Below are 13477 nucleotides of genomic sequence, written 5' to 3'. Positions count from 1 at the left end.
TTTATAAATAATGCTCCAGACTTTAAGATGACAATTTAAAAACTATGAAAAGTATTAAAAGAAGACCTGAATAAATGGACATACAAACTACGTTCAATGCCTTAAAACTGTAAATTCAAAGCAATTCTCATCTAGCATCTTGTAGGATTTTGGAAAAAAATTTACAAATTGATTATAAAATTTATATATAAGAATAAAGGTCTATATAAAAGTAACCATAAAAAAATAGAAAAAAGAAGTTAGCAAAAAGAAGTTAGAAGAAAAAAAAGAAGAGACACTCATCCTACCAGATATAAAGTCTATAATAACCCATAGTAATTAAAATAGCCTGCTACCAGTACCGGAGAATATAGCTCAATAGTATACAATAAAAAATCCAGAAACATAGAAACTCGTTAGCAACAACAGTCAGTAAGAAAAAGATTATTTTATGAATAGATTATTCTGTAAATAGTGTCAGGAAAACTGATCAGATGGAGAAAAAATTAGATCTTTACTTCATACTTTACTACAAAATAAATTCCGATTGAATGAAAAATCTAAATGTAAAGATAAAACTATTAAAATAATAGTAGAAAATACAAAATAACTTTATAACCTCACACTGGAGAAGGATTTTTAAAATAAGATTCCCAAACACAAGTCATAATGAAATAAGTGATAGGTCTGACAACATTAAAATTAAATATTTCTGTTCCACAAGGGCAACAGTCAAACAAGTCTGTGAAAAGATACCTGCAATGAGTAAAACTGACAAAGCAGCAGCAAGATAATAATGGAAAACCCAATTTTTAAAAACGGTCAAAGTATAAGGAATAGGAAATATACAAAGAAAAACTGAAATGGCTAATAAGTATATGAACAGATTTTCGATTGCATTTATAATTAGAGAAATGCAAATTAACCATAAGCATATACTTTGCACCCATCTAGCAAATATTAGAACACTGGATAATAAGAAGTGCTGGCAAGTATAGGGTAGAAAACAAGAACCCTCATGCACTGCAAATGTGAATGTGAACCTTGAGCAGCCATTTTAGAAAGCACACAGGCAGAATGTATCCTATGGATCCAGCAATCCCATAACTACGTATAGAACCCAGAGCAAGTTTAAAGCACAGAAGACATTAGGTTTATTATAGTTTATTTTTTCCACGGTAGAAAAAATTTGGGGGCAACCTAGATGTTCATCAATGAGGAGTAAGTAAAATGTGGAATATACCTATATTGGAATACCACAAGGCAGCAATAAGAAAGAACCATCATTTAGAACCACATGATTAGGTCTAAATGGTATAATATATAGCAGAGAAAAAGTAAGAAAGATACAAGATTTATAGCACAATACCAGTTATGCAAATTAAACACAAAACAACACTATATGCAGTTTATACTAACATAGACATTACTTCTGAGAAATAATGGATAAGGAAGGAAGGAATAAAGGATAAGGATAATGGAATGGATAATGGAAACAAAGGAAGAATAATAACACTAGAGGCACTACTCATGGCATGCCATGAACTGAGGAGTGTGATCAACTGAATTCCATGTATGAGCAACTCCATCCTTCCTCTCAAAAATGAAAAGATAAAAGGTAAAGAAGTGAACAAGGGGACCAATATAAATACTATCAGATGAATGAGGTAAACTCTACCTTTAACTGATTTATTAGCTTATACATGTCTTCATCCTTCAATTTCTTCATTGTAAAATAAGAACCTATTTTATAAACTGGTTAATAAAGAGCCAGTCATTATAAACTGCTTTGTAAATAGCTATGAACAAAGAAATGCTTAGTCCTTTCTCCCCAAAATGAAACAAAGGGCTATAAATGAATGACTCGAGTTAACTTTGAGAAATATGAAAGAAAACATTATGTGAAAACTGCTGAATGAATAGATTTGCAATTAGAATCAAAGGGAACGAAAGAATAAATTTTAATAAAACACTTTTTGGATAAAAGCATGAGATATGAACGGGTGAAACAAAATCCTCTAAATGAAAGAAAGTGACATAAAGAAAAAAATGCCAAATCCACAAAAGTTAAAAGTATGCATAACATTAACCCATCTATACCACACCATGATTAATTGAAACAAAAAGCTAGAGAATAAAGTGTAAGAACAAGCAAATATTTATATATATTTATATATTACATACATGTGTAAAAGCAAAAAAAAAAGATTACACAGATGACAGAAATCTAAGCAAAGAGAGAGTAAACTATCTAAAGTTCTAATCTTACTTTTCTCACCTCAGTTGAATATATTCACTTAACGGTCCAGCCATTACCTATGGGGGCCCAGGTATTTGGGCCCCCATAAACCTGCTGAACCAGAAACATTTCTTCCTTCTACTAACTGTACTACAAAGGTTCAAGTTTCCCAGGCTCAAAACCTAAGTACAGTATGACTCTTTCTTCTCTGTTGACTCCCACATGTTCAAGTGTCAAATCCTGACTAGTCCACCTTTGAAATCTCTACTCACTCCCTATCCTCTTTTATTTCTAATATGTCCTTCCCCAACTGGCTTTTCTGTTCCCAGTCCCTCCATTCCTCACACCCCACAATCTGTCTTATATTAGAAATGAGGTTTTATCCTGAAATAAAATTTGAATCATGTCACATTTTTATCCAAAATCTTTCAATGGTCCAAATTCCCTGATGTGAAATTCAGGATCCACTACAATCTCACTTGAATCTATGTTTCTGACACTACATTGCACTGTTCCTCTTCATGCATCCTAATCAATGCACTTCTTCCTCGGTTCTAAGCACATGCCTGATGCTCTACTACAGGCAGCACTGTACACCCAAACCCCAGACCAACTTTCAACGCCTAGTTCAAGAGCTTCTGCCTCCAGGTACTTTCCAACTTATGGGAGAAAAATATCCTCCAATAAATACAAATGACAAAATAAACCATAAGGTAACAAGAACACAAAGAACCACAGCCTATGGCCTTTAAATGTGAAGAAAGCAAAGCTGCTGAAGGATGTAGTAGACTTTGTTTGATTAATCTCCATGCTTGAGGATGCTCAAAGGCCAGAAGGAAACAAACTTTTCTTTTAAGTTAAAATTTAAAAATAAATAACCAAGAAAGAAAATATCTAATGGATGAATACTTTTAATTTGTTCAATATCTTATAACTCTAAATAAAATGTTTTGGGAACAAATGTGCAGAGTTTATCTCAAATCATTTGACGAAAACCAAAGAATCCAAACTATTTAATGCAATGGTCAATTAAGAGAGAAGGAATAATCCACTGCTTAATTGTGATATGCTTCAGGCTCCAAAGACCATAAACATGATAAATGTCTTAATTTCCACATCAAATTCCCTGGAAATGAATGGCAGATGTCAGGATCATAATCTTGTAAGCATAGTTTGGTTTACTCACCTTCTGGTCTCCTACCCTGTCACTTTCTTGCCTAGTCACACTGACCCACAGTCTTATGATATAGATTAAACCAGTGACAATTCATTCATCCAAGTTTTAATATAACTGGCTACAAATCAAACATTTTGCTTTTCTAAAATTACATAAATGCCATCATATCTTCAAACAACCAGTTTGCTGAGCAACATAACTTTTAAAAGGATATTAAAAGCAGATGATTAGTGATAATATATCAATAGAGACAGTGATAAATATATCAGTATGATAAAAATAGTGATAAATATATTAATATGAAAACTATGATCCTGTTCAAGTATTGGGCATTTATTATCTCTGATCTAATCCAAAACTGCTCAAATATCAAATATTAGTAACATTATCATAAATATGGGTGGATGCTAACAAATACAAAAATAACAATAATAATAAATATTCTAAATATGTATTCCTTTGAGTTACACTAACATATATGACAGTTCTGTATATAGATATAAGTATTATACCATATATCAGTATATTTCAAAAAATTAGCTAAGTGTAAAAACAAGGCTCCCTACTCTCTACCCCAAATTATACCTGGCAGCTAGGTAAATCTTCCCCAAAAAGGTGGTGCTGAAGAAGGCTGGTGATTCTGAGGAAAGGTAAGCAGAAGTCCTGTAAGTATTTTTCCATGGATTCAGGAGACCAAGCAATAGGACTAACCTAAAGTTAAAAAAGAAGATCTGAACAATTCATTCTTTAATAGATACAGCTTAAAAAATTATATTCAGAATGGCAATAAAATGTAAATTTTTTAACTAATTAACCATTACATCTGGTCTTAGAGCATACCATTCCACACTCCTGAGTTCCTTCTTCATGGTACAACTTTCCTTTAGATAGTTCACTTATCACAAAGCTCAATAACACTTCATAAGACTTTTCTGCATCACACATATTCTGGAAAAAATTTAAATATTAGTTTCACTTTCAATTGAAAATTTAAAAAAAAATTATATTAAAAAAACACTTTTTAATGAGTAGAGTATAGTTGTGATTACATTATTTTTCAAGCATGTAACCTCCAATTTCTCAAAACCTGTGTACAACAGTACACCTCTGGATTCAACATAAAATTGGGTAGATGATTAAATACTTCTTTAAAAGACAGCATATAAATTACATAACATATGTGTAAATGAACATATGTAAATCATATCATTTGACCCAGTAATTCCCACCCCTGGGAATCCTTCCTAAGGAAATAATCCAAAAGAAAAAAATACCTAAATGCTCAAGACATGCATTGCAGCAGTATAATAGTGAAAAATTAAAATGAGCAACAAAAGTAAGGCAGTTACCTAAATTACGACATATCAACTCAACAGAATATTTTACAGGCAATGAATATGACAAATTTAAGCTGTACGAAAAATGTTAATATGTGAAAAAAAGCCAACAGAAGTATATGTACACTCATTATATACAAATCATATATGCATGAAACAGAAGAAAATATAGATCACCAATTGTTTTCTTCTACAATTTCCCTCAAATTCCATGAGTGGGATGTATTAAAACAATTTAATGTAAAAATAAAATTGGACAATATATTTATTACAGAATGTACAGATAATTATATTAAAGCACAGTCTACAAATTAATTAAGCTTAATGACTCTATACTATAGGAGAGGAAAAATTATAGCTATTTATAAATTCAAATTTGTTTCAATAAGATCTTTACACATAAAGAAATGCACCTCTTTTTATATTCATAAGATATTAGAGGTTGTTGCAAATTATAGTAAAGTGTAAAATGAGATAAAGTAATAATTTTGCTAGGATGTTATTTATTCTACTAACTAACTATACTCTTTAAATAGTAAAATACAAGAATTGAGTAAACATTGTGGAATATAATTTTATCCTGAATTTTTAAGGCATTGATAGTCTGGACCACAGAGTTTGTTACTTAATGATAGTCTTTGTATAGGCCCTCATTGTTTCACACACGCTATTGTGCTCTCCAACTAGACTGTAAATTCCAAAATGTCAGGAACTATGCTTTTTATTTTGCATGTATCCCTTTGCATAACAAAAATCTAAGCAATAAATACCTGCTGGCTAAGTGATGAAATTTATTTCAGTAATGTTGAAGTTTTTGATCTTGGAACCTGCCTGATAATCGATTCTTTGCACTATCTTTAGTTCACTCTTCTCCTTTCTGCCATATTCACTCAGCCATGTAGTGTTATCATGTCCTGACTGTAAACATCTGACTATGCAACCACTCTCCTTAACCACCCTACCCTTGTCTATTTAATCAACAGGATGATCACTTGCCAAATATGATGACCTATAGGTTACATATAATTTGTAAGAATCAATATTCCACAGAATATCAAAACAGCAACATATTATAAAATTGAATTAATCAGAGTAGTTCCTAAATAGGCAGAGTTCATTTAAACTCAAAATACAGAAAACAAAAAAAATATTACCATGGATTTTCTACTTATTAAACAATGTGACATATTTAAGGTTCTGAAAATATATAATTCAGCTTCAAAGCTTTCTAAATTCAACATACTCTTTTGAGTAAAAGACTTACAGTACAAAAAGTACTTTCTGTATAAAAACAGAAAAGTACTTCAAAGAATAATACTTTCCAACTTATGGGAAAAATACCCTCCAATAAAAACAAATAATGTTCAGATCACCTAAGAAAGTTACTGAGTGATAAACAGCTTTTAAATCATTATTATCAAATATATTTTAAGCACTTCTTTTACACATAGCAGGTACCATATCAGATCAGAAAGTCAAATATGTCATATTTGCTGCTTTGTACTCAGAACTCTTTTCATCAAAAGAGTATTAGATGAAAAAATAATTTAATTTCCTACATAAGTCTTAAGAAAGTATATTTTATATAGGCAATATTTGAATACCAAAGAGCAGGCTTGTAAAACTTATCTGAGACCATGGATGAAAGACCTAGAATCAAGATTAAAAGAATTCTATGGAAGAGGTGGCAAAGGCATGTCGGTTAAATAAAACAAAAGGATCAAGGGTTGAGAGAAGCAACAGATGCTGTGTTGGGTAGATGCTTTGTCTAAATTATAGCACTTCTTCAATTTTAGCGGGTAACAGGCCCATTGAGTATATGCTTAATGCTATGGTCCTACTCCCCAGCAAAACAAAACAAAACCAAAGTGAAAGCACCCCAGATTAAGAAATCTTAGTATGATGTATACAGAAGTGGAATTATAACGATATACACCTGAAATATACATAATGTTCTAAACCAATGTTACCTCAATTAAATAAATAAAGTCTCTTTTAACACTCTTTTTAATCTTTTTAATATTCCAAAGAACCAAAAGGACAAAATTTACATTAACTCTAATGGTCATTTTTCTAGCACAACTAAACCTCATTAACAAATTAACTCTAATATCCCTTCCAAAAATACATAGTACCTATATTTGTATTGCCCTAGGCCAGATTAGATCTGGCAAAAATTTATTTTCAATGGAATTATCATACCTAAGGATAAGGAATTATAGGGATGGAACGAATGAGACTCAATGAAGAAAGAAAAGAAGGAAGGAAAGGGGTGAGAGGAGGGAAGAAGTAAAGGAAGGAAATGAAAACAAAAAGGAGAAATGAATGATGCAGAAATCTAAGTAGTTACAGAAGTCACAGGGACATATTTCATTATTCATAAATATAGTTGTTGCTATTATTTACAATCTGCTATATATCTAAATGTTTAGATCTGTTGTAGAAAAGCTAAAAACATGTGGCAAACCAACCTACAGAATATTGTAACTTTTGTTTTCATTCACTAAAGCAATTTATATGGCTATAAACTTCTAATTTATGCTCTGACAAGAATCTGCCTCATTAAATGTTTTATTAGGTATTTTTAAAAACAGCTAACAATTATCAAATTGAGAAAGAAAATTGACAGAAAAGTTGCCTAAATTGGTTCATGTTCCTTCCATCATAGATTAACAATTTACAGATTGTCTACATTTCTGTCATTAATATCTCACTTTAGCAAACTGTCAGATGAATAGATTTAGACCCAAATTATATCAGAAAATGTTTGAAATGTGCAATTCTTCATGATTAGCTTACTAAGAAAACATATAAACAATGACACAGCATAGAAATCTAACACACGATTTGAATACTAACAATCCAAATATCAGATTAGAGTACATTCAGAGAAATTGAAAGAATATTTAGAAAAAAGAAAGATAACTGCAGAAGGCAAAATTATACAAGAATCAACTAGGAACAAGCAGGAAAAGTCATTCAAAGAAAATACAAAAATCCATTTTGAGAACTTAGAATAATAGAATATTAGAAAGAAACAAGCCCTTATAAATCATATGTTCCAAAACCTCTCCTTTACCCTTGAGAAAGCTGAGGTTCAGAGGGTTTTTACGTCTGGACCAAAAAAGTTATCTCTTTCTGTAGTGGCAGGAGCTTAACCTAGTACTCAGGTTCAATGGCCAACCAACCAATATCCCTAATTAAGACATAACAAACGTTGTGATGATACTATATTAAACTTTTGTACACATAATCATGATTTGAGAGTAAACCAGTGATAAAAGTGAAGGTTATACTGAATATATTTCATGTATTTATAATTGGTGTTCTCTCCTTTGATATAAGTAGCTATGATTTTAAAACCCCTTTAAGAGTCTATAAGCCAATCAAAAGGTTCAATTTACACTACACCTATGATTTTTCCTACCAACTTCCCCAAATGAACACTGAAGTAATTTTCTTACTTTACCTATCTCTAAGCCAAACCACTCAGGCAGTTCTTTGGTTCTATAGTATCCCATTTGTTCTCAAGCCACTGAAAATACTTACATTTAACTAAATTTGCACAATTTTTCTAAGTTGTTTATATAATTTTAACTTAAAGAGAACTTCTTCAAATTTACTAAGAACTTACATATAATCTAACATGGGGAAAAAGTAGTATTTAAAGAGGCATAATTAAAAAAAGGCTATAATTGGGGCCGGCCGAGTGGCACAAGCGGTTAAGTGCGCGCGCTCTGCTGCGGCGGCCCGGGGTTCGCTGGTTCGGATCCCGGGCGCACACCGACGCACTGCTTGGCAGGCCATGCTGTGGCGGCGTCCCATAAAAAGTGGAGGAAGATGGGCATGGATGTTAGCTCAGGGTCAGTCTTCTTCAGCAAAAAAAAAGGAGGACTGGCAGATGTTAGCACAGGGCTGATCTCCTCACAAAAAAGAAAAAAAAAAAAGGCTATAATTTTTTAATTTAGAAGTAGTGAGTCAAAATCCATCTTTGGATTGTGCTTGGGGGATAGGGACAAGGAGAAGAAAAGACAACAGATAAGTAAAATAGGTAAGTCTGCAGACATTTTATTACTTACTCACTGTATTAACACAATTTTTATAACTTCTTTAAGTTTAAGGCTTGCAGCAAAAGCAAAACACAACTGCCCGAATATAAAGGGATAAAGGCCAAGGTCTAGCGATAGCTGCAGAAGACCTCATTGTGCAAGGAAAACATTTTTAACTTTTTTAGCCTGAACGGGTTCCATTTCCAACTAAAATACTGTTAATAACTCGTTTTGCCTTTCAAACACCTAATCTCATTCACTCATATCCCCAACTTTAGTGAGTTCACCAAACTACTAAATGACAAATGCATACAAGACACTAACCTTTTTGAGAGCGCCGGTGTGTGTCCAGGCTGACCTATCTTCCTCATTGCATTTAACCGAAAGTGCTGCAAGAGCTTGTGTGTACAGTAGGGTAAAAAGCACCTTTACAATGCAGGAGAAGTGGTCTATGAGAAAAAGAGATCATTATTTCTTTGGAATCTAAACATTTCGTACTAAAGATAATTTCACAAATATATGCCTTTCCTTGCACGTGTAATTGGTTTTTGTTCAACACTTTAGTTAATAAAATGAGATTATAATGTGATATTACATTTGCTATCCAACAGATCTGAAATTATGAAAGCAAAGCTTCTTTATTCATCCAAAGAATATGTAAATGAGAGGCATTTAGCCCAGTAGAAAGTATGCTCTGTTTTAGAATATGTAAATAAGAGGCATTTAACATAGTAGAAAGTATGCTCTGTTTTAGAAGACCAAGTGTTAATACCACTCAACCTTGGAATAGCTGTATAACCTTGGCAAATCCCCCTACTGGACATCAGGTGCTTAATAACAACATCTGGGTATCTGTTTAAAACCAATAGTTCATCTACTTCTAATATGATACAGATCTTCTAAAGAATAATACAATACAATACAATATAGAACTTCTAAAGTCAAAAAAAAAAAAGAAATCCCAATATTTTAGGTACTCTCTTTAAGTTTTAAAACTCAGTGAAAACTATCACAATGCAAAAATAGTAACAACAAGTAAAATGCCTGGTAACTTCTGGTACATATTAGGTACTTAATAAACGGTAGCTTAATAATCATAATTAACTTTTATATATACATCTAATAATTTACAAAATTTCCTCAAATATCTCATTCAATCTTCATAACAGTCTCAATTGGACAACTGAGCTTCAAAAGGATGAGCCTGTGATAACAAAGCTAATAAGCACCCAAGTCGGAACTTGAATCCATACAGATCATTTAGATTCAGTGTTCCTTTTAGGATAATATGCTGCTTGCCTAGTAAATGAGTACTACCATTTAATGTTGTTAAATTCAGAAACTTGTAGACATCCTTGATACTTTCCTGTCTCTTTCTCCCCACATTAAAACAATCACCAAATTCTGGCAATTCTACTTTTTAAATATCTCTCAAGTCAGTTCCAATATCCTGGACCAGGCTTCCATCCTTTCTTGCCTAGGCCTATAATCCCAGCCTAAGTAGACATGTTGGGGGTCCCCAAGACCACCTCCAGGTATTCACTAGGAGGACTCACAAGACTAAGCATATAGTCCTATGATTTATTACAGCAAAAGGATATAAAGTGAAAAGCAGCAAAGGGAAAAGGCATATTGGGTGAGTCCACAGGAAACATTCAAAGTCCTTTCCCAGTAAAGTCACACAGGACATGTTAATTCCCCCAGCAAGGAGTTGTGACAGCAAGTGTAAAATATATACCAGAGAAGCTTATTAAGAGATTCAGTGCCCAAATTTTTTACTGGGAGCAGATCACATGGGCACCCTCTGCCCGGCACATGCCAAAGTTCTAGACTCCCAGCAGGAAAGCAGGTGTGTTCAGCATAAACCAGTTTGTATACTTTAGGCATAGGGAGACACTCTTATCAGTTCCGGGGATGTTGGAAACCCTCCTCAAATCAAAGTTCCCAGATGCCAGTCAAGGGCCAACCTTGTAAGCAGGTTTTTCAAAGGACAGCCGTCAGGCATTCTATGTTAACTCTTTTCTGCACAGTGGTTTATCTGCATCACCTCTTAGCCCCCTGCAATCTATTTTTTTCATTACAGCCAGATTGATCTTTTTGTGTGTGTGAGGAAGATCAGCCCTGAGCTAACATCCATGCTAATCCTCCTCTTTTTTTTTTTTTGCTGAGGAAGACCGGCTCTGAGCTAACATCTATTGCCAATCCTCCTCCTTTTTTTCTTTTCCCCCAAAGCCCCAGTAGATAGTTGTATGTTATAGCTGTACATCCTTCTAGTTGCTGTATGTGGGACGCGGCCTCAGCATGGCCGGAGAAGCGGTGCATCGGTGGTGCGTGCCGGGGATCCGAACCCGGGCCGCCAGTAGCGGAGCGCACGCACTTAACCGCTAAGCCACGGGACCGGCCCCAGACTGATCTTTTTTTTTTTTTTTTTTTTTTTTGTGAGGAGGACCAGCCCTGAGCTGACATCCAATGCCAATCCTCCTCTTTTTGCTGAGGAAGACTGGCCCTGGGCTAACATCCATGCCCATCTTCCTCTACTTTATATGGGACGCCACCACAGCATGGCTTAACAAGCGGTGCGTCGGTGCGCACCCGGGATCTGAACCGGCGAACCCCGGGCCGCCGCAGCGGAACGTGCGCACCTAACCGCTTGCACCACCGGGCTGGCCCCCCCAGATTGATCTTTTTAAAAGAAATATTTGGCATCCTTCCACTGGGTCTCTGTACAAGCTGAAACACTTTTTTCCTTGTAGCTTGGCTAACTCTTAAATTAGTCAGATGACACCTTAAAAGTCAGTTGCTAAGGAAAATCTTCCCTGATTTTAAATTTTGTATGTGTGCGTATATGTGCATGCACTGTCTCTTAACCATGTTGATGGGTGGGGTGAGAACTTGACATAAACTGAGCCAGAGTACCTATCTGGGATTTTTCTAACTAGAGGTAAAGGGAAGGTATAAAGATGTGAGTTGGGAAATGGCAGAGGTCATGCTCCTGGTCTATGGCAGAGACTGTCTAAAGCAAAACTGAATGAAAGAGATCCACAGAGAGGAGAGACTCAAAATGGCAAGAACCTCCCCAGAATTTGAAGCCCTGGTTCTGGTCATCCCTAAGACTACCCCCAACTCTTACAGTTTGGTTACGTGAGTTCATCAATGTTTTTCCTCTGTGCTTACAAGCTAGCTCTAAATGGATTTCTAAATATCCTAACACCTAGGTACTAAACATATGCCAGGATATGGACAACAAAGAGTTACAGTCTGGACAGAAGAAGAGAGACAGAGAGCTACAAGCATGTCCAGGGTGTAATGGGAGCAAACAGGAGGAGGAACTAATATAGACTAAGGACAAGGCATAGAAAAAAATAAAACCTCTTGCCCCAAACAGGAGAGTTAGTCTTGAATGATGAAGAGAAATAAGACATAATGAGGAAGGCAGGGATGGGATGAGGTAAAGGAATGGGAATTCCAGACAGAGGAAGCCATTTGTAGAGGATCACAGAAAGAGCCTAAAACTTACAAGAACTGTAAATTGTCCAGTATAACTAGACTACAGGTAGTGATTTTTGACAGATGAAGCTAGAAAAGTAATCTTTATGCTGAAGACCAAAGGTTGCAAACTATAGGCTACCTATCTGAATGCAGCCTGCAGAGATGTTTGGTTTGCCTTTACCCTGTTTTGGTTTTAGTTACTGACATCTAAAAATAGAATATTTCTTGTAAAAGTCCAGAATTCCACTTACTCTTGAAAAATAGGCAGATCTGACAATACTGGGCCCACATTCTTATATGTCAACAATTACCTGAGGCTGAGTAGTAATTATCCTTTTTGGCCAAGCATATATTCTCTAGCTTGTCACAGTCCCCCACTCCCAATTATATCAAACCAAAAACTATTTCACAAGGAGTCAGTATATAACATTATTGTTAAGAATAAATTTAGGCTATGAAGCCAAATTGTCTACATGTAAATTCTGACTCTTCTGATCTTAGGCAAGTTAGTTAAACACTCTGTGCTTTTATTTCTTCACCTTTTAAATGGGAAACATAATATCACCTACCTTAAAGGAATTAAGTAAAATAAGGTTTAAATACTCAAATCCTCAAAATAGTGATTGGCAATAGCAATCAGTAAATATCTATTGTTATTAATATTACTATTTACGTTACTTGTTTGATATCTACACGAATTTGGTTTATAGCACCTAGACTAGGTAATGAGAAGCCACTGAAGCATTTTAAGCAGGATAGTGATGATATTACACCTGCATTTTAAAATATTCACTGCTGCTTCTTAGGAGAAAATGACAGCTACTGTAAGCATAATTTTAGCTTTTGTTGTAGCAAAGTACTAATTTCTGTTTTGTCTGGCTTGACTATCATTTTTTTAAACATTTAAACTGGCAGTTTAAAGTCACAGCTTAAGCTTCAGTTCTCACATTCACTTATTCATTTAACAAATATTTATTTATTGAATGCTTACCATGTGTGAAATCAATGTCTTTTAGGGACTTAGAAAAAAACAAGGAACCACTCACATTCCTTGTATGTTAGGTCAACAGGTTGCTATCTTACAAGGTTGCAAAAGAGAGCAAAGCCCTTCAAATACAACTATTGAAATTTAAAAAGGAGAAACAGGATTGGATATCTACTCTCAGTCAATGTGTTTTTTTAAAAAAACAAAAATCCACTATCAACA

General features: G+C 34.3%; 1 protein-coding gene across 1 annotated transcript in view; it reads right to left on the bottom strand.

Annotated features, from left to right (window-relative positions):
- UBR3 (ubiquitin protein ligase E3 component n-recognin 3) overlaps positions 1-13477 on the bottom strand; it is a 240214-nt gene that overhangs the window by 17809 nt on the left and 208928 nt on the right. Inside the window, exons 33-35 of the mRNA XM_058549221.1 lie at positions 9106-9230; positions 4236-4343; positions 3981-4106 (exon numbers count right to left, since the gene is read on the bottom strand). Of these exons, the coding sequence (XP_058405204.1) occupies positions 3981-4106; positions 4236-4343; positions 9106-9230 (359 nt within the window). The remainder of the gene's footprint in view (positions 1-3980; positions 4107-4235; positions 4344-9105; positions 9231-13477) is intronic.

Source organism: Diceros bicornis, chromosome 10, assembly GCF_020826845.1.
Source record: "Diceros bicornis minor isolate mBicDic1 chromosome 10, mDicBic1.mat.cur, whole genome shotgun sequence".
Classification (NCBI taxonomy): domain Eukaryota; kingdom Metazoa; phylum Chordata; class Mammalia; order Perissodactyla; family Rhinocerotidae; genus Diceros; species Diceros bicornis.
Note: the sequence above shows the minus strand (reverse complement) of the source record. Positions and strands in the feature narration are given on the sequence as shown.